We start from the raw sequence: 21,493 nt of genomic DNA, 5'->3' as shown, positions 1-21,493 counted from the left end.
CATAGCATCCCTAGCATTCTTATAGACATGCAGTGTTAGTTTGTTATGGGTTTAATTTGCACTTTACTAATATCTAATGATGTTGAACATCAATCAGTGTGATTAGTCACCATCCTTAATATCTAATTAAATGTCCTTTCAAATCTTCTGCCCATTAAAAAAATCAGATTGTTTTCTTATTATTGAGTTGTAAATTCATTATATCTTTTAGATACAAATTCTTCATTAGATATGTGATTTTCTTGTGACCTGTGACTTGTCTTTTTGTTCCCTTAACAGTGTCTTTTGAAGAGTAGTGATTCTTAATTTTTAGTTCGGTTTATCCTTTTTTAAAAAAATGCATAAGGTCACCAATCTTTTCTGTTTATTTGCTAGAAATTTTATAGCTTTAGGTATTACATTTAGGTCTATGATCAATTATGAGTTAATTTTTATATATGGTGTGAGGTATGGATCAAATTTAATTCTCTTACAAATGGATATCCAAGACCTTCCTTTCTATATTGAATTGTCTTTGCAACTTTGTTACTTTTTTCAGAATTGTTTAGATATTCTAATTCCATCATCTTTCCCATTTAGAATCAACTTATTGATTTCGTCCCCATCCCCAACCTGGTCGTTAGTCAGTGTATACAGCTTGTTGATGTCTGTGAAAAATCTTGCTGGGGTTTTGATTGGGATTATATTGAATCTATATTGATTATGAAGAATTTATAACTGTATTGAGTCTTCTAATCATACTGGTAGATTTTTTTTTTTTTTTTTTTTTTTTAGATGGGGTTGCACCATGATGGCTAGGCTGGTCTTAAACTCCTGACCTCAGGTGATCCACCCACCTTGGCCTCCCAAAGTGCTAGGATTACAGGCAAGAGCCACCGTGCCTGGCCAATTTTTTTTTTCTTTCTTTCTTTTTTGAGAGAGAGTCTTGCTCTGTCGCTCAGGCTGGAGTGCAGTGGCAAGATCTTGGCTTACTGCAACCACCATCTCTCAGGTTCAAGCCTCCCTCTGGTCCCAGCCTCCCAAGTAGCTGGGATTACAGCCACCTGCCATCATGGCCAGCTAATTTTTGTATTTTAGTAGAGACAGAGTTTCACCATGTTGGCCAGGCTGGGCTTGAACTCCTGATCTCAGGTGATCTGCCCACCTCAGCCTCCCAAAGTGCTAGGATTACAGGCGTGAGCCACCGCACCTGGCCAATTTAGTGGATTTTTAACTAAAACATTTAGAATAGGTGAAGTAGAACACCAATGCCCTCTCTAGTCATTTGATAATAAATTATACTTTTTAAAAAATTAGCCCTTAAAAAACAAGCAATTAATTTAATGCTCTGTTTCAAAATGGTTCTTAGTGAAGGGATCATTTTTAGCATCATGGAGGAGGGAGATTCCAACCACTGCAAGATAATTGTCTCAACCTTTGGAAGAAAGAAAAATGGAAAGTCAGACTAACTTCATAAGTGAGGCTGGTGTCCTTGGCTACCAAGCGTGTTTGACCGGGATTTTGTATCCCCATATCAAGAGATTGTCAGGTTAAGGAGGGAACTGCCAAGGAGGACTTTTGTCTACTCATCTGATCCTCCTATGATTTGGTTTCTTCCAACTCTGCAATATTGGGCTAAGTGTTGAGAGTGGGTGGTATAGAAGCAGTTTTAATTGAACCACAGGCTGTGGGATGTGCCTGCCTCATAGTTTGCTGCTTAGATCACTCAAAGAGCTTTCAGACCAAATAGCTGAGACATTGAATATGAAATTGGGCTCTGCTAGTTTCTCAGAAGCCTTGCCTATCCTGGCAGCCTGGCAGGAAAAGCTAGTCTAGAAGGAATGCCTGTTAAGGCTGGTATAAGTGAGGCACATGAGCAGACATGTTGTAGGTTAATATTACTGAATCTTTTCTGCATTTCCTTTAATGTCCTTGTCTTATGCAGCTTTTATGAGTTAATTGATCAATATTCAAAAGGCCATGTTAATGAGACTACCAGAGCTTTTAATCCCTCCTTAGTATAATTCAAGAAACTGCAATGTGTTAGGGGTAGGATGGGAAATTTTTTTTAATTACATTTTTAGGCTGGGTGTGGTGGCTCACACCTGTAATCCCAGCACTTTGGGAGGCCAAGGTAGGCGGATCACTTGAGCCCAGGAGTTTGAGACCAGCCAGGACAACATAGCAATACCCCCATCCCTAAAATAAAATTTTTAAAAATTACTTTTTTATATTATCTTAGTATATGCTCACTGAGAAAAGAAACCATTTCAAGTGATACAGAAATGATTATAGATAAAATGCTAAGGTTCTTCTCACCTCCCTGTTACTCACAGTTGCTAGAGGTGACCATCATTTGAAAGTGTGGTAGGCCAGGCTCAGTGGCTCACACCTGTAATCTCAGTACTGTGGGAGGCCAAGGCAGGAGGCTCGCTTGAAGCCAGGAGTTCAAGACCAGCCTGGCAACGTAGTGAGACCCCATCTCTGCAAAAAAAAAAAAAAATTTTTTTTAAGTAACTAGCTTTTAATAGCAAAATAATACCGTCCTAACCTAACCACAGAGTTAAAAAAGAAAGGAAGTATGATATATATGATTCAGGCCATTTGTTATCTTTATACAAAAGTGACTATGTAAAATTCTTTGTTTGTATTTAAGCTACATGGAATTATATTTTACAAACTTTTTGTGAACTTGCATTTTGTATTTGCCTTGTTTAGAGAACACGATACAATTTTATCTTGATTCTTAAAATCTAGCTAAATATCCTATAACTGATTTTTTTCCTTCTCCAGTTCATGGGTGCTGAAGTTTTCTCCAAGATTTCCATTATAAATTATGCGTCCGCAAACATTCTGTACACATGTTCTTAAATACTTATAAAAGTATGTCTCTAAAAAAGATTGGTAGAAAGTAGAATTAGCAGGTCAGAGTGTATGTGCATGTCTAGATCTAATTGGTGATGCTAAATTGCCCTCCCCTAATACTGAAGAGAAGTATGTTCTTCCCCATACCTTCACCAAAATGGTGAATTATCAGTCTTTAATGCTTTTCTCCAGGATAAGCAGAAAAAGGTGTTATCTGTTATTGAAATTGAGCAACTTACCTTATTGATCAGTGTTATATGTTTAGTCTCTGAGTTGCCTATTTTTTTCTATTTTTCTACATAGAAAGTAGTGTTAGTGGAAACACTTTGTGTAAATACCTATTATATTTGGCAAAAGTAGTACTCAGAGGAGAGTTTATATTCTTAAATTCATTTGTTAAACAACAAGAAAGATTAAAATTTAACCAAAAGAAAGAAGAAGAGAGTAACTAATAAGAGATCGTTAGGGAATTCTTGAGATAAAAGCAGATAGTATATTTCACATACTTTATGTTATATATGTTACACCTTAGTGAAAGGAAGAAAGGCAGAAGTAATGAAGTAAAGAAACCAAAAGGATCATTAAAATGAATTTGTATTTTTTTAAAGATTTCTGGCAATTTCGACCAAGAAAGAGAAAAAAACCGCTACACATGAGGATGCTATAAAGAATATTCTTGGCTGGGTGTGGTGGCTCACGCCTGTAATCCCAGCGCTTTGGGAGCCCACAGTGGGTGGATCACTTGAGGTCAGGAGTTCGAGATCACCCTGGCCAATGTGGTGAAACCCCTCCTCTACCAAAAATACAAAAATTAGCCAGGCGTGATAGCACACACCTGTAATCCCAGCTACTGAGAAGACTGAGGCTGAGGCTGAGAATTGCTTGAACCCAGAAGGAGCCTCTTTTTTGAGACTCTGTCTCAAAAAAAATAAAAGAATATTCTTAATTGTACATTTAAAAATAACTGAGAGTGTAATTGGATTGTTTGTAACACAAAAGATAAATGCTTGAGAGGATGGACGCCCCGCTCTCTGTGAAGTAATTATTTCTCATTGTATGCCTGTATCAAAACATCTCATGTGTCCTACTATGTACCCACACAAAAATTAAAATTAAAGAAAAATTTTTTAATTAAAACTTCAAGGCCGGGCGCGGTGGCTCAAGCCTGTAATTCCAGCACTTTGGGAGGCCTAGGCGGGTGGATCACGAGGTCAAGAGATCGAGACCATCTTGGTCAACATGGTGAAAACCCGTCTCTACTAAAAATACAAAACGTTAGCTGGGCATGGTGGCACGTGCCTGTAATCCCAGCTACTGAGGAGGTTGAGACAGGAGAATTGCCTGAACCCAGGAGGCAGAGGTTGCGGTGAGCCGAGATCGCGCCATTGCACTCCAGCCTGGGTAACAAGAGCGAAAAAACCCCTCTCAAAAAAAAAAAAAAAAACTTCAAAAAAGATTATAGCCGGGCACAGTGGCTCATGACTGTAATCCCAACTCTTCAGGACGCAGAGGTGGGAGGATAGCTTGCGCCCAGGAGTTTGAGACCTGCCTGGGCAATATAGTGAGACCCCGTTCTCTGCAAAAAAGGAAAGAAAAAAAGACAAAAAAAAGCATATAGAACCTCAAGAGATTTTAAAAATTAATAATAAGATGATTTATAGGAATACATTTTATGTGGTTAATCAGAGTTGGAGCCATTCCCTGGGAGCATTTAAAATTGTTCTGGGAGAGTTTTGGTCCATCACAATGACTGGTTAAGGTGGGATTGCTACTGGCATTTCATGCCTGGAGGCCAGGAATGCTAAGCATCCTGTACTATGCAGGACAGTCCTTCACAGTGAAGAATTTTCCCACCCAGAAATGCCATTTGTACCTATAGAAATGACAAAAACTGACAGACGTGGAAAGCCTTAATAGATCTATGCAGTAGAAAGCCCATCCTCTGAAAGGACACTAGGCTCATGTGATTTTATGGCAGTTTTATTTAACTGGCTATTCCTGTTAAATTATTTCAAATGTAGAAAACGTCTTCTGAAATCATCACACAGGGCAAGCATATCCCAGAGCAGTGATTCCTGTTTTGTATAGCATAGTCATTTATTTCTCTTTCACATTTGACTCTTTGCTCGCTGAACGTTCTGGACATATTACCACTCAGAGAAATAGTGGACAACTTTCCAGGTTTGATAGCAAATGGGAAAGTAGCCAAGAGCTCTAAAAGCCATCTTGTTCTCCGTGCTGCTTTTTTGTAGCATCCGCTAATAGTGCTTGGGTCCAGGTGAAGTGGTACTTAACAGAGGACAATGATGAATGATTATCTAAGACAGTGATACATGTGGACTCTTCAGCATGCAGCTGCACTTCAGAGGTTTTTGAGATTAAGTCAGTATTTCTGAGAGCGAGGCATTTGAGTCTGTGCACAGTTTGTGCATGAGTATGAAGACCTTAATCCTTCCAAAGCGGTGGAAACAGTTTTTAGTTTCTCCCTCTACTCCTACATCAGAGTACCAATTCCTTAGCCTGGGGAATTCTAGAGTGTAAATCTTGGCTTTTCCCTTTGCCAGTTTTGTATTGTTTTATCAGGTGTGCTTCCATCTGTAGTCCCACTTTTACTGTTGGTTTAATGAGATTTCAGGAAGAAGAAAAAATAGGTACCTATATTCAATCTATCGTCTTTACAGAGAAGTCCAGGCTAGATTTTCAAGGTAAATGCCCAGGAATGTGTTTAGATGCTTTTTCCAAAGGGAAAACTTATAAATGAGACAGTTTAACAATTAAGCCTTATCTTCAGCAGCTTCCTCTTTCTTGCCTTCTTTTTTAAAAAATAGACAGGGGTCTTGCTCCATTGCTAGGCTGGAGTGCAGTGGTGTAGTCATAGCTCTGTGTAGCCTCAAGCTCCTGGGCTCAAGCAATCCTCCCTCCTGCCTTAGCCTCCTGAAGAGCAAGGACTAAAGGCATGTGCCACCACACCCAGCTGAAAATTTTTTTAGAGATGGGGTCTCACTGTGTTGTCCAGGCTAGTCTTGAACTCCTGGCCTCAAGCAATCCCACCTCAACCTCCCATGTAGCTGGGATCGCAGGCGCAACCCACTGCACCAGACTTTTCTCACCTTCTTGCATTAGAGGAATTCCTACACAAAGTCCTGCTGTATGACCGTCTTCCTCTTTTTAATTTATGTTTCTGAGTTGGAATAGTTCACTCTTCTTTCCATTGTGGAACAAGTCCAAGCCTTATGAAATGTGCTTCTAAATTTTCCTCCAAATAAATGTATCGACAGCCTTTATATAGTTGTATATTATGCATTTATATACATGAGACATATGTAAAATAACTGAAAGATGAGAGATTATGTTAAATTTATATAAAAGTGGTATAAAAGTAATTTTGGTGTCCAAAAGAGGGATAAATTATGTCAGGGTAAGAGATCATGGCTTTATTAAAGAAATTGCACTTGAGCTAAGCCCCTAGGTAGAGTTATACCTGATAGCAGAAGTAAGGAAGGAGAGAGCATTCCAGACAGGAGGAGCGCCACAGACAACAGTGAGAGGATGGGAGAGGATGTACAGAACGTGTTTGGAGAATGGTAAGAGTAATCCAGTTTGGCTGGAACAAAGGAAACTTGTCATAGAGCATTGGCTCTCTAGTGTCACTGTTTATTCCCAAGACGGTGCAGTGCTGTTGAGGCTTTTTGAATCGGGTGACAGGATAGGAGCCACACTTCTCAAATATATAATTGTGGACTCTTAGATTGCTTAGACTGGGAGAGACTGAGGCGGGAATGCCCTAAAGTCAAGAGACTTCATGGAGTCTCTCGAAGGTATCAGAGCCCAGACTAGAGAGAGAGGAGGAAGTTACAGGAAGGGAGGTATGAATGGGAGAAGTATAGAAGAAGCAGAATTAACAGGACCATGCAACAAAATGTGTAGGAATCAGGAGAGGAATTTGAGGATGATTCTGAGGTTTGAGCTTGGTTAACTGAGAAAATAATGTACAACTAACAGAAATAAGAATTGAGGGAGAGGCATGTTTGAAGGAAGATGTGACATCCGGTTTCAAGTGTGTTAAGTTTGAGGTGTTTTAGGTACCAGAGAACATCCAAGTAAAAATACTTCATAAACACTTGGAAATAGGAGACTGATAAGAGATGTTAAGATTAGAAATACAGATTTATGAATCATCCAAGTTGAGTTGATTCTTAACATAAAAGAGAATCCAGGTCAAGCATGGTGGCTCATGCCTATAATCCCAGCACTTTGGGAGGCTGAAGTGGGTGGATTGCTTGAGGCTAAGATTAAAAGACCAGCCTGGCCAACATAGCGAAACCCCGTCTCTTCTAAAAATACAAAAATTTGCTGGGTATGGTGGCACATGCCTATAATCCCAGCTACTCGGGAGACTGAGGCATGAGAAGCACTTGAACCTTGGAAGCGGAGGTCACAGTGAACCAGGATCACACCACTGCACCCCAGCCTGGGTGACAGAGCAAGACTTTGTCTCAAAAAAAAAAGAGAAGACGAGAGAGTGAAGAGGTTAAAAACTGAACTTAGCCTGGGCAACATAGTGAGATCTTCTTGTGTCTATGAAAATAAAAAAGTAAAAATATTTAACTGGGTGTGGTGGCATGCACCTGCAGTCCTAACTACTTGGAGGCCGAGGTGGAAGAACTGCTTGAGCCCAGGAGGTCGAGTCTACAGTGAGCCATGATCATACCACTGAACTCCAGCCTGGGTGACAGAGCAAGACTCTGTCTCCAAAATAATAATAATGATTATTTTTTAAAAAAGAATAGAGCTTATATTTAGAGGTACAAGAGGAAAGAAATGTAGGAAGATAACTGGGAGAATGCAGTATCTTAAGAGGCAAGGCTGAATGTGACAGAAAACCCTCAATAACTGTGGTTTGAACAGGATAGAAGTCCAAAGTAAAGAGTGCTGGGCTCAATGGCAGTTCATGACTGTCAGGGACCCAGTTTCCTTCTGCCATCTCATGGTTCAAGATGGTTATCCAAGTTCAAACTATCAGCATAGGAAGGAAGAAAGAAAGGGGAGAATGACACTTTAAAGATAGTTCCCAAAAGTTAACACATGCCACTTTCACTTATAACTCATTGGCCAGAACTTGATCATGTGGTTATACCTAGCTACAAAGGAGGTGGAAAATACTGTCTTTATCCTAGGTGTCTGTAAACCTGTCTAAAAGTCCCGTAACCAAGGAAGGAAGGGGAGAGGATACTGGGGGCAATGTACAAACAATATCCATTGATATAGAAAGAGCTAGAAGGATAAAAACTAGAAAGAAGGTTAGGCAATTAGAAGGCCATTGGTAAATCCTAAATGGGGTCTAATTTCTCTAAGGTAGAAGTGATGAAATTACCCCAAATTTTTACATAGTGTTGAGAGTAGTCATTAAAAACGTTCGATATGTCTTCTCAAGAAATCGGTGTGATTATCCTCCAAAAAGTGCAGGTGCCTTGGGTAAAGATGATGGCTTAAAGAGAGCAGAAGAGATGAGGAAATCGATCTAAACATGGTTTTCAAGAGATGAATGAAAAGTTCACTGGGCCTTGTAATCAGGCTTGCATTTGAATTCTTGCTCTAGCACTTACTGGATGGTGATCTTTATTTAGGGAGTCATTTAACCTCTTTAAGCCTCAGTTTCTACATGTAGAAGGGATACTAATTCTTACCTCGTGGTTGTTGTGAATATTAAAAAGAAAATGCTTGGCATAGTGTCTGGCACAGAAGGAGTAGTACTCAATAAGCAATAGCCGTTGGAAGCCAGCTGAGTTAGGTGAATTGGTAGAGGACTCAAGTCAGTTGTTTCTTGAGTATTTAAAAGGGCTCAACATTCCAGCAACTGGAGAAGAGAAAGCAAATGGCTGTGAATACCCAGTACAAGAACTGGCAGAAGATCAAGGGGAATAAAGACAGCAAATGTACTATCGAATTAGACATGGTTAGATATCATGGCTGGTTGGAAGCTGATCCAGGCAGAGCTGGCATATTGAAAACGAGGGAAGTTTGGGGGCCAGAGGTCAGAGGTCCAATGATGGGCAACGAACAGATACTTCAGAAGTTCAGTAGATGGGGGAGATGTAATGAGGTAATCAAGACCAAGTCAGTGCGAAACAGTCTTGAGTCCCAAAGCTGGGCTTTACCTATGAACCCCAAGGTGAGTACAGATGGCTGCTAGTCTGGAAGATTCTCCACTGTGCTGTTACATTTGATCACAAAACCAAACTTACAAGAACACTGGCCTTCCCTGGCATTTGAGTTTTTATTCTGCCTCTTTAACAGGGCTACTCAGAAGAAAACAGTCTCCTTTGCAGAGTCAGGAGAAGGGAAACCAGCCTCTGTGTGCAGTGTTAGCATGATGAGCTAAGAGTTCAGAAATGACTGTAAATGAAAAATGGTGATAATGATAGCAGCTATCATTTACTGAATGCTTCCTATGGGACAGCTGCCGTGCTGATTTCATTTACGTTGATTATGTCATTGTATATCTCGTGACAGATCTTCAGGGTAGGGACTATTTTTGTCCCTGTTTCAGAGATGAGGAAGAAAAGGTTAGGTATTGGAACTAAGATTTAAACCGTAGTCTGAATCCAAAGCCTATACTTTTAACCATGAGGCTAAAGCCATTTCATCAAAAGCCGTGCTGCTATTCATGTTCTTAATATCATAGAACTGAAAAGGACCATAGAGAGGTCATTTAGTCACAGATTCAAGCCAGCCTAAATCACAAAGCCCTGGAGAATGCATCCCAGGCATTCATTTTTTGAAGAGACCTAGAGAGGAAAAGCCACAGGGCTGGGACTAAAACACGGGCTTCTTGAATTCCAGTCTAGCACTTATTCTATTTCTCAGGTTGCCATGGACCAGAATGAATTCTCAGTCTATTTGTCTTATCAAATTGTAGTCTTCAGCAAATGTCTGAACAACTTGGTCAGGACCTTCCTTCCAGGGAGAGCCTGGTGACTGTCTGAAAGCAACCATGTAATTGGGAGTTCTCCTGCACATCCACGGTTTTTGACGCTCACCATAGTGACTCGGCAGTTGGAGGATTCCAATCCTAATGATACGGAGAACACAAAACAACACGGGACACTGCGTCCCCCAGCCTTCTCCTCTGGGTCTGAGGATTGATTTGAGTTAGCAATTCCTCACATGAGCGGCATTCTTCAGCCTTAATTTAAATGGGCAGAGGTGAATGAAAAATGTGTAAATGTTAAAATGTTATTATTCAGAAGCCCTTGAGATCCCATAGCTCATCGTAGCAATTAAAATGCAGCACAGAAGACCCCTTACTTCAGTAGCTCACAGGGTAAAAGGAAAATAAATGAGGATCACAAGTTGATGGGATCGGGAATTAGCATGCTGGTGTGCCCTATTGAGTAGAGCAGCTGGCCTTGGTGTATGGGTAGTATAAGAAACAGGCCTCCCTCCCTGTGTGCTGTTACCTCCTTGTTTCTCTCCTGTAAGGGCAGAATGTGGTAAGGCCTGAGGGAAGAGCTGGGGGACCATTGGAAGTAGTGTAGAGAAAGGCCTAAGGGTTCTCTTCTGCATCTTTAGTAGTCCCTGGGCATGTCGCCCAGGCTGGTCTGGAACTTCTGAGCTCAAGTGATCCTCTTGCCTCAGCCTCCCAAATTGCTGGGATTACAGGTGTGTGCTGTCACACCTGGCCCTTCTCTGCCTTTTCTAATGTATTTCTGCTTCTCTGTAAGCCTGACAAGGTCTTACTTCTCCTTCAGTGCTCAGCCCGAAAGCTGCCTCTTCTGAGAAGCCTTCTGGTTCAAAGTAATCAGGCTTTCTTTTTGTCTGCCATGCATATGGTTTATACCGATCTTAAAGCATTGAGGCAGACTTGGTGTCTTTATTTATTATTATTATTATTATTATTTGGTAAGATAAGATCTCGCTCTGTCTCCCAGACTAGAGTACAGTGGCACAATCACAGCTCACTGCAGCCTTGAATTCCTGGTCTCAAATTATCCTCCCATCTCAGCCTCCCAAGTAGCTGGGACTACAGATGTGCACCACCACACCCAGCTAATTTTTAAATTTTTTATAGAGATGAGATCTCACCATGTTGCCCAAGCTCCTCTTAAACTCCTGAGCTCAAGCACTCCTCCTACCTCAGGCTCCCAAAGTGTTGGGATTACAGGTGTGAGCCACCACGCCTGGCCTCTTTATCCTCATATCACCTGGGTGCCTCCTGAGGGCAGACACTTTGTACACATTTGTTGATGGGATGAGTGGGTACAGTGACAGTTCTGGGGCCTGTCTCAGAGTTTTCTTGCTTCAGCCCGCTTACCACATTACCTTCTGTTCCCTCCTTCTGCTGTTCAGAGTTATAAGGATGGTGCAGGTAATGAATGCTTGTGAAGTGCTTTATATCTTACAGAGTACTTTCATGTACATTGTCTTTGATGATCCTTGTGACAGACCTGTGAGGAACTGAGAAATAGTTGGTCTCATCTGTGAGCAAAGTGTGTAATGGCTCCCATGTGGAGGATAACAATTTTAACATCTATTGAGAGTGTGGCATGTGCCAGACATGGTTCTTAATGCGTTACACGTATCATTTAATTACCACAGCAGTCCCCCAATTAAGATCCCAGAATTGCGGAGAAGTTCAGCAATTTGCTTAGGAACTGCTTCTTGATCAGTGTACTCTATTGTTAGTACCTTGTCCCTAAGAGACCTTATATTATCCTGACTTTGCAGAAGGAAGAAACCATTGAGTAATTCTTTTCCCACCCATTGATTTGCCAAAAATTCCTATCTTGGCCTTGGATGTAGTTTTTAATGGGAGCGAGAACACCAGCCTTAGGCTCTTAGATGTCGGCAAGCTTTTCAGTTACCAGAGTGTCTTTCTTAGGAATTGCCTGGCTAAGTCAGATGATTACAAGAAGTTCTTTCTATCATTTCTTATATTGGTGGATTGTAGTTTCTCTAATAGGAGTCTGACCCTCAGAGATTCTTCCTCCACATATTTCCTTCCCCCATAAGTTTCCATTCTTTCTTTCTGCCTACTTCCTTCCCCCTGGCATGTGTCTGGTATTGAGCCCTTGGCATCTGTCTCTCTTTCATCATTGATAGCTAGCGTGAATGGGCGGCTGTTTGACAGGGCCTGCATTGTTGGCTCCCACAGCAGTAGTTCGAGCATTCTCTGTGGCCTGGGTTCTGAGGTCCACCCAGGCAGTCTGAGCCAGGCTGGCCCCCGGTTCTGAGCGATGGTGTTTTTCTTTTATTGTTGGTCCCCTTAGCTTCCAGTTGTTAAATATGAAGCTGGAAGTTGATACAAAGCAGTAGAAGCCTGTGCTCCTCTTATCACATTCATCTTGTATTCGAATATAGTCAGAGGACATTGTACCTTGGGCCAGGATTTGTAGGAAGTTGGCCATTAGAATGTGGTCCCAGAGATGGCAGATTTGGCAGCCTGATTAACCCTTCCCATCGGCTTCTCCTAGGAAGTACTATTGCCCTGAACCACGTTAAATGGTCATGTGTCATCCTGACTATAGCCCCACCGTGCAACACCACTGGGTAGCTTTGTTCTGGCTGCCTGTTATTATATGTGATATTCATAGCCGTGAGTCGTGGCTTCCTGGGCCCTCAGTTAAACAATATGAAACTCTTATGTAATCAGCATTCCTTCTCCCCCAGAGAAAGGATTCAAGTTTTTCAGGGCTTGTTCATTGCTCAGGACCTGATCTTTGGGGTATAGCATTTTTGAGTTGGGGTGTGAAAGTCCCAAAGTCATCAAGTATAGAGGAGGGGCTGGGTGTGGTGGCTTATGCCTATAATTCCAGCATTTCCAGCACTTTGGGAGGCCAAGGCAGGCAGATCACTTAAGGCCAGGAGTTCGAAACCAGCCTGGCCAACATGGCAAAACCTTGTCTCTACTAAAAATAGAAAAAAAATAGCTGGGTGTGGTGGCTGGCACTTGCCTGTAGTCCCAGCTACTCAGAAGACTGAGACTGGAGAGTAGTTTGAATCGGGGTGGCAGAGGTGCAACCTCTGCCAAGAGTATGCCACTGCACCCTGAGCAACAGAGTGAGACTCTGTCTCAAAAAAATTAAAAAGGTAGTGGAAGGAGCTGCCAAAGTTTGTGCTTCTGTGCTCCTGTGGATAAGTAATCAGAGCTATAAAGTGGAGCTAATTGGCTGCCCCTTGCCCACTTCTGTAGACTCGTGAAAAGCTGAACAGACTGTGGAGACTGAACTGCTCTTCTGGAGCGGTGGGGATGGGGGAACTGTGTCCCTGCTCAGACCTCAGTGAGTTGGGCTCACTGTGAGAGCTGGTTGTTGAGACCCTTTCTTAGAGGCTGTTTTGGAAGAACCAGTGTTATAGGACAGTAGTGTCATGTGTGGGCAGTGGAGACTGCATTTTAGTACATCGTGTTTATAAAGCCCTGCTCATTTTGCACCCCTCCTTACCTGGCTACCCTTTCCACTTGCAGAATGGAACCTCAAGAAGGGGCTTTGGGCCTTCAGGTGTGCTGATGAGGGAGAGTGGGTGCTGTGTAGGCAGCAACAGGAGAGGTACTCAGGCAGGGCTCTGGCATCCCTAAGAGGGAGAAGTGTGCCATCGTGATAAGGTGGAGACTTGGATTCTTGTCACTCTCATGTCATTAAAGGGATTTTTAAGTATCATGCTGCCCAGCCTACTTATTGCAGACACTGAGGCCCAGTAAGATGAAGTCACTGCCAAGGCCACACAGCTAGAGAGCAGGTCAGCCAGGACCAGAGCCAGATTTTCCGGCTCCTAGGTTACACCACCTGGGGTGACCACTAAGACCCCTCCTCTATAAACATAGTTGGCCCTTTTGGTTCTAACCCTTTTGGAGCTCAGCTGTTCTGAGCTCATGAGTAGTGCTTGGGAGTTTTGAGCAGACTAAGGAATTGTTTGGTGTAGGTACTATAGATTCCATGTATAAAGAAGGTAAAGCTGAATATTATGGAGTGTGAGCTAGTGCTGGACATAGTGTTGTTATTTACTCTGATGATGTAGGTTAAAATCTTTAATGGGACTGAGTTCATGCAAGGAAAGCTTGCATGAACTCAATGTAGTTTGCCAGTGTAGTGCTGACGTTAGATTCTGATTTGGGCAATTATTTATGCTACTTTAGGGCAGAGGTATCTGAGTGTACAGTAGTAGTTGGCCTCATGAGCTAGCAGTGTCAGGTTTCTAGGATGTCAGGGAAGTCTCGAGAGAACTGCAAATGTCTCCTGGCATTGACAAATTAGACCATTTTGTTTTCAGTGGATCAACTAAGGTTAAACTTAAACAAATATGAGCAGCTGGGAGACTTTGGAAGGAGCAAGATGTGCACATTCTCCGGGAAAAAAAAGAGAGAGAGAGAGAGAGAGAGAAAAAAAAAAAATCCGTGCTCCCTGAGGAAGGAAGGATGAGGCGTGGAACTCGGAATGGCCCCCTCCGAGGAAGGAAGCAGTTATTTCTCTGCTGTTTTGTTTCTGTTAAGGAATTCCAGAAGTTACAGGTTGCAGACCATGACCTCTATTTTTTTTTTTTTTTTTTCTGTTGCTGCTTGCCAGAGGAAGGGAGGGCGGGTGGCCTTTAAATAACACTTTGGCCTTTATGGAAATGTATCAGATGTTCCAGGAGTGAGTCTCACTGCTGCGCTTGCTCACTGCCACTCTCACTTTTGCTCCACGCTCACTCACTTTGTCCTCACTTGTGTCCTTTCTCTAGGTTGTAGTTAACACTCTTCTCGCCTTATATAGCAAGGTCTGGTCGTTAATGTTAACAGAAATCTAACAACAGGGAAGGCTGCCAGATAGCATTAATCAGGCCAGTGTTTGGAATTTCATAAATGCCCTGACTTTGGGTACAAATTGAACATTAAGAACAATACAAAAGCTGTCTTCCTTCCTCTCTCTTCTTCTCTCCTCTCCCCTCCCCAGCCTATCCAGTTTCTCTCTCTGTGAATTCCTGTGCTCTGCCGTATGCTTGCTACACTGGAACTTTGTTGATTTTTGCCACGTTTAATTTTTTATTTCTCTGTCTCTCCGTCCACTCCAAGACCACAGGCGGAGCAGCAGCAGCTGGAGCCAGGACTCTGCGGAGGGGCAGGACGGGCAGGTCCCAGAGCAGTTCTCAGGTCTCCTCCACGGCTCCTCCCCGGTGTGCGAGGTGGGGCAGGACCCTTTCCAGCTGCTCTCTACCGCTGGCCAGAGCCATCCAGACGGGTCCCCCCAGCAGGGCGCCTGCCACAAGGCCAGCATGCAGCTGGAGGAGACGGGTGTGCATGCTCCTGGAGCCTCCCAGCCCAGTGCCCTGGACCAGAGCAAGAGAGTGGGCTACCTAGCAGGCCTGCCTACCACCAACAGCCGCTCGCGCCCTGAAACTTTGACTCACACAGCATCTCCACACCCTGGTGGTACTGAGGAAGGAGACCGGAGTGGGGCCAGGAGCCGAGCCCCTCCCACCAGCAAACCCAAAGCTGAACTCAAACTCAGCCGCAGCTTGTCCAAGTCTGACTCTGATCTCCTGACCTGCTCACCCACAGAGGACGCTACCATGGGGAGTCGGAGCGAGTCCTTATCCAACTGCAGCATTGGGAAGAAGAGGCTGGAGAAGTCACCCTCCTTTGCCTCGGAGTGGGATGAGGTAAGGCTGACATGACGTCATGGGGAGCTGGGCTGGCCAGGTTGACCGCAGCCCGCCATAGCTCTCCTGCATGCCAACTCCCAGGCCCAGGATCTGGGCACGGTTGCCCTTGTTCCTTCACTCCATAACTAATGTGTTTCTGACAATCGTAAGAGGAGGCGAGCTTCAGGTAGCCTGGATCACAGAGGACAGGTTCGTTAATGGTTAAATTAGAGGGTGGAGGCCCCAGCAGAGCAGAGCTGATGAGGGAGGGGCAGTTCCTAGAAATGACATGTTGTTTGGAAATATTTGGATCCCGTCAGCCCCATTGAGAGAATCATGCCCACCCGGGGGATGCTTAAGAAGAGCTGGAGTACTTCCTGTGAGTCCTTCAAGAGGAAGAGAGGAGACCCAGGGCTAGCTGAGAGGTGTGAGGGGTGTTGAGGGGAAGACAGGGGTAGGGCAGGGGCAAAAGCTGAAAGGGGGCTTTTCTTTTTTTATATGTAATTTCAACTTTTATTGTAGATTCAGGGGGTACATATGCAGGTTTGTTACATGGGTATATTGTATGATGCTGAGGCTTGGGGTATGACTGATCTTGTCACCCAGGTATTGGGCATGGTACCCAATACATAGTTTTTCAGCCCTTGCCCCTACTCCCTCCCCTCTCCAGTAGTCCCAGTGCAGTGTCTGTTGTTGTATCTTTGTGTCCATGAGTACCCATTGTTTAAGGGAGAACATGCTGCAGTGTTTGGTTTTCTGTTCCTGCATTAATTTGCTCAGGATAATGGCCTCCAGCTGCACCCATGTTGCTGCAAAGGACATGATCTCATTCTTTTTTATGGCTGCAAGAAGAAGGCTTTTCTATTCCCTGCCTCTCCATGGTTATTCTTACTGTGCTGTCCTGGAAAGCCAAATACTTCCAGCAGAAGGCTCCTACCTATCCCACATCCTCAGATTGGTCAGGCAGAAGAGAGCTAAGTGGTTTAAGAATGAAGATTAGGGAGTAGAAAACATTGGGAGTGAGAGGCCCAGTTTTCTTTCATAGCCATTATTAGTTGGAAATATGTACCGAGGTATTTTTCAGTGACCTATGGCATGTCTCACTGAGCAGAAGAATGTGTTTCTCAAAGTCGGGTAAACACCCTGGGAATGTTAAAGTACCACCCTTGCAAGCTCCTTGCTGAGTGGAAGCTGCCTTTGAAGTGGACTGGGTCTGTCTCTGAGGAATAATTTCAAGAAATACATTTAGCTCTCCAAGAGGAAGGGAACACTACAGCTGCAGTGTCCATTTGAACTATCTGTAGACTTAATGCCCTACCCAACTCTTTTTGGGTAGGTGCTACAAAGTTATATAAACCAAAGCCAATCCATTTCCAGTGAAGGAACAGGGTGGGGCAGTTCTTCCAGGACTACCTCCAGATGAGATGAAGTTTAAGATTCTGATTAGGCAGACAGAGGAACCCTGTGCAGAAGATTTTCATTGCTTAGTAAACAAAGAGTTGGTGAGCCTGTGCTAGAGGCCTGGCCACTAGTGGAAAATCACTAGTGAGATAGCTCTGGGGAAGGGGCATGCAGGAGATTACACACAGGAGTGTGTGTATTTTTAGGAATGTGTGCTCTACCTTTGTTTTTTAAAACAGATTTTTACAAATTTACAATCAGCTATAGGAAAAATTCAAGATAAATTTAAGAGGAGTGTGAAGATAAGTGCAGTGTGCTCTGAAATGGCCTTTGAGGTCAAGAGAGAAAAACATCCGTGACTCTCACCCAGGTCTGAGATTTAAAAAAAAAAAAATCAGTGGGTGGGGAAGTGGAGACAGGAGGTGTCAGAGGGTGAGAAAAGGCTTCAGGAAAGATCACAGAGTGATGGGATTTGACATGGAATTAAAAGACCGAGTCTTATGCTTAAAACCAGGTTGAAGCTGGTAGGACGAGGAGAGGTGGGTGGAGAGAGCAGCATGAGCAGAGGCATGGAGCCGGGAAAGCTCGGGTCATTTGGTTTCTCTAGGGTGCTGAGTGTGTGTAAGGGCAGAATGAGAAGTAAGGGTACAAAGTGAGATTTGCACCAGGTAGTGAGAGGGCCTCGAGCAGCATGCGAGATGAGAACGGTCAGCCCTCCATATCCGTGGTTTTCTGCATCTATGGATTTAGCCAACTGTGGGTGGAAATGTTCGGGGTGAGCGGAGGGGGGGATAACAATACAACAATTTTAAAATGCACATAAAAATACAGTATGACAATTGTTTACATACAGCATTTACATTGTATCAGGTGTTACAAGTAATCCAGAGATGATTTAGAATATACGAGAAGATACATATAGGTTATATGCAATGGTATTTTATGTCAGGGACTTGAACATCCTCAGATACTGATATTGGGAGGGGTGTTCTGGAACCAATCCCTAGTGGCTACTGAGGGAAGACTACTAGATATGCTATCACGGCAGTATCTCAGAATCCTTCACGGACTGGAAGATGGCTTTCTGTCTGCCTATGTGTCATGTATTAATAGGCCAAGGGATTGTTGGATTGGCTGTGTCCCTCTACTGAAGGCCACCACTCCTGGGAGGGACCTTCTCCCAACAGCTGTTCTCTCTGGGTTCTAGTAAATAGTCCCTCCCTTTGACCCTTCTGACCTAAGGCTCCTCACTGTGACTAGCTCCCCTCCACACACCTTTCCCAAACCTGTATACATAATCCCATTATGAAGTTCCTTCAAGTGCGCAATTTGGATGTGCCATCTTTTCCCGCAGGGACCATGAGTGATATAGCTGTTTTTACTGTTTCTGTCAACTCTGAGCAAGCATAGATGTCTGTGTGCTGGAGCAGTAAACATGGTTCTAGCATGTACACCGTAAATTAATCTTCATTTGCAAATGAGCTAGAAGGCTTAGATACTCAGACTGCTGGGAAGTAGGAGAAATTCAACATTCAACTGGAAGCACCAGAGCTGCGGCAGTGGAGTCATGGCAAGATCAGCATTTAGAAAGTTTCTTTCACTATTTGAAGAGTGGTTGAAAGGAGTGCCACTGAAACTGTAACCAAAGGAGGCATTATGCCTCCAGGAAAATCTCAAGGAGTAGTATCACAAACAGCAGTAGTAGCTGTTGGAGCAGGTTCTAAAGGAAAAGGTAGAGAGATTCAACAAATTATTGCGGAAGTTGGAGACAAAATTCTTCTCCCAGAATATAGAGGCACTAAAGTAGTTCTAGGTGACAGGATTATTTCTTATTTAGAGATGGTGACATTCTTGGAAAGAATGCAGACAGAAATAAATCACTATTGAAGTGGCATCACGTGAAGCTGCCCCTTCCACTGAAGTCCTGAAATCTTTCATCATATAAACAATTTTCATGTCTCTCCTTGTAGTAAACTAATGATATATAAAGTAATGACATCCAGTGTCTCTAAAATTTTATTTTTCAGGACTGATAACAGACATTTTCAAATAAAAATATGTAAATTGAGCAAAATTAAAAATCCAAAACTTGAAGCCTTCCCCACTTCCTACTATAGGAAAGAAACCTGTTCTCCCTTCATCAAGGTGGCGGTATCCTCAGCATCTCAGCTGTGTGTTCCTGTGTCAGAAGCTCCTTTTGTGTCTCCGCATCCTCTGTCTCTTGCACAGTGTGATGCACCCACAGCATACACACACACAGCACCAATTAACATCTGAGATAAATACCTTGTAGGAAGAACAGAAATGGCTTTCTGGTCATATTGTGGTTGAATGTATAAAAAGTTAGTGATGTCAGATCAGTCTCTCACCTGCCTTGAAATGATATTGAAGTTTATGAAAGAGAAAACCACAGAAGGCTGTTTCTCTACTTAGCATTGGAATCATTTAAAACATGGCTAAAGGCTTAAATGATAAATTTGCATTTTGTAATCAGCTTACATAATTATTAAATAAGTAGGAGACGGGTAAAGAGCAGGGACATGCTTTGTTTGCATTTTGTGTAAGCTGAGAATAATTTCTGGTACAGGATCTTGGGGAATGTCCTGGTTTTGTCTGAAATGGTAGCTGAGGGGACCTTTGGCTCTTGAATCCTTTTCTTGAGAAGTGAAGTGGCAGCAACTGGGAGGGCACCCTTTCAGGCCAAGTCCAGAAGTGGCCTCCCTGCCTCGCCCTTTCCAGCTCCGTCCCATTAGAGGCATGATGTCATCAAGAGACAAGCTGATTGGTTCAACTCCGTAGAGGCTTTGGCTGCTTTTAACCCTTGGGGGTTATGTGTGCAAGAAGAAGAATGTAAAATAAGGAGATTTGCGTTTCCACTGATGATGACTAAATTTCCCACGCCGTATTCTGCAGTGTGTATTGTTCTTCATTATGTAAACAAGCATGCTGTGTATGTAGTCTTCTTTGCTGAGCAAAACCCTCCCTCCCTGAACAAGAATGTGACACTCCTACCTCTGGGGAAAGATTAGGGCCTGGAGTGACTATTTAAGTTGTTTCCAAGTATACCCAGTAGTCACGACTTTTATCCTACATGAAACACCCCTTAAGTTTCTGTTGGCTTTAGGTGGTGTGGCAATATTGAGGTATTTTGTTCGTATTTTTAAAATAACCTCATTTATCTTATAGGCAGCCCTATAAAAACAGTTTTGGCCTTTCTATCAGATAAAGTGATTTTTTGTTAGACTAGATTATATCTATATACACATACACACACGTGCATATATATGTGTGTGTATATATGCGGTGTATGTGTGTGTGTGTGTGTGTGTGTGTGTGCGCGCGTGCGCGCATGTGTGTGTGTCTGTATGTTTATATGCATTTTTATGGCCTTGATGCTAACAGGAGAAACTCCACAGTGTTGTGACTGAGCTGGGGTTAGTCCTGGCTCTGCAGTTGACTCGTGATGAGAAACTGGTGTGTTCAGCACCCCTCTCTCCCTCTTGCTGGTCCCTTGCTGCCATCAGGCCTCTAACTGGTCAGGTCCTGGAAAGTGAGGGGAGCGCGCCCTCCCTGCTGCTGCCACTTCACTTCCTTCCTCATTGCTGCTGTCCCTATCTGTTACTCAGCTGTTTCCCTTTTTCTTTTTCCCTTTGCTCTTTCTCCCCTTTTCTTCTGTGCTCTTTTGTCTTATTTTCTTCCTCCCTACTTTTCTCATTCATTTTTCCTTTTTGTTCTTATTCTTGCTGGTGGTGTTAAGAATGGGCTTCTCTGTAGTCTTTTGACCCTCTGCACGAAAGGGATTTTGCTTTTATTTTCTCTTTTTAACATTATTCCAGGGTTGACCCACATTTCTATACTGCACCAGTATTTCTACGCCACACACACCACCAGCCCTACTCCCCCCCAAACAGCCTGGTTCCCTTTAGCTGCAGCAAGAGGGCACCAGCAAGCACCAGGGAGGGACTTGGGGTATTTGCGAAACTGTCAGCAAAAGAATTTTCCTTTTCTCCCTTTTTTGTTTTGTTACATTTTTGGGTTGTTTGTTTGTTTGTTTGTTTTTACGATGGAGTCTTTTTTCCAGGCTGAAGTGCAGTGGCGTGATCTTGGCTCACTGCAGTCTCTACCTCCCAGGTTCAAATGATTCTCCTGCCTTAGCTTCCCTGGTAGCCAGGATTACAGGCACGTGCCACCACACCCAGCTAATTTTTATATTTTTAGTAGAGATGAGGTTTCACCATGTTGGCCAGGATGGTCTTGATCTCCTGACCTTGTGATCTGCCCGCTTCAGCCTCCCTAAGTGCTGGGATTACCAAGCGTGAGCCACTGTGCCTAGTCACGTTTTGTTTTGTTTTTTAACCCCAGACTGAAAGTTTGGATGACAGTGAATGCAGGTGAATATAGATGAGACGAATTTGATCTTTAATCCAGTTCATACAAATGCTGAGAATCACAGAAGGAAACATTTTCTGGGATATTCTTTTTATACTTTGGTTCTGGTTTTGTGTCTTATTTTTCTAGTAAAGTATCAATAGGATACAGAGTGCGTGATTTTATGTGACTTTGGGAATTACAGTTCATCTTATGTTATTCTAAGCAATTGTGTCTAAGAACAAATAGAGGTATTTCTCAT

The 21,493-nt window shown here is 43.1% G+C and overlaps 1 protein-coding gene across 4 annotated transcripts in view; it reads left to right on the top strand.

Moving 5' to 3' along the window:
* ANKS1A (ankyrin repeat and sterile alpha motif domain containing 1A) overlaps positions 1–21,493 on the top strand; it is a 189,545-nt gene that overhangs the window by 106,342 nt on the left and 61,710 nt on the right. For all 4 annotated transcript variants that reach the window (XM_017522271.2, XM_017522270.2, XM_017522269.2 and 1 more), the window contains one exon: positions 14,894–15,480. In XM_017522271.2, coding sequence (XP_017377760.1) covers positions 14,894–15,480 — 587 coding nt within the window. The remainder of the gene's footprint in view (positions 1–14,893; positions 15,481–21,493) is intronic.

Source organism: Cebus imitator, unplaced genomic scaffold, assembly GCF_001604975.1.
Source record: "Cebus imitator isolate Cc_AM_T3 unplaced genomic scaffold, Cebus_imitator-1.0 Scaffold24, whole genome shotgun sequence".
In the NCBI taxonomy this organism is placed as follows: domain Eukaryota; kingdom Metazoa; phylum Chordata; class Mammalia; order Primates; family Cebidae; genus Cebus; species Cebus imitator.
Note: the sequence above shows the minus strand (reverse complement) of the source record. Positions and strands in the feature narration are given on the sequence as shown.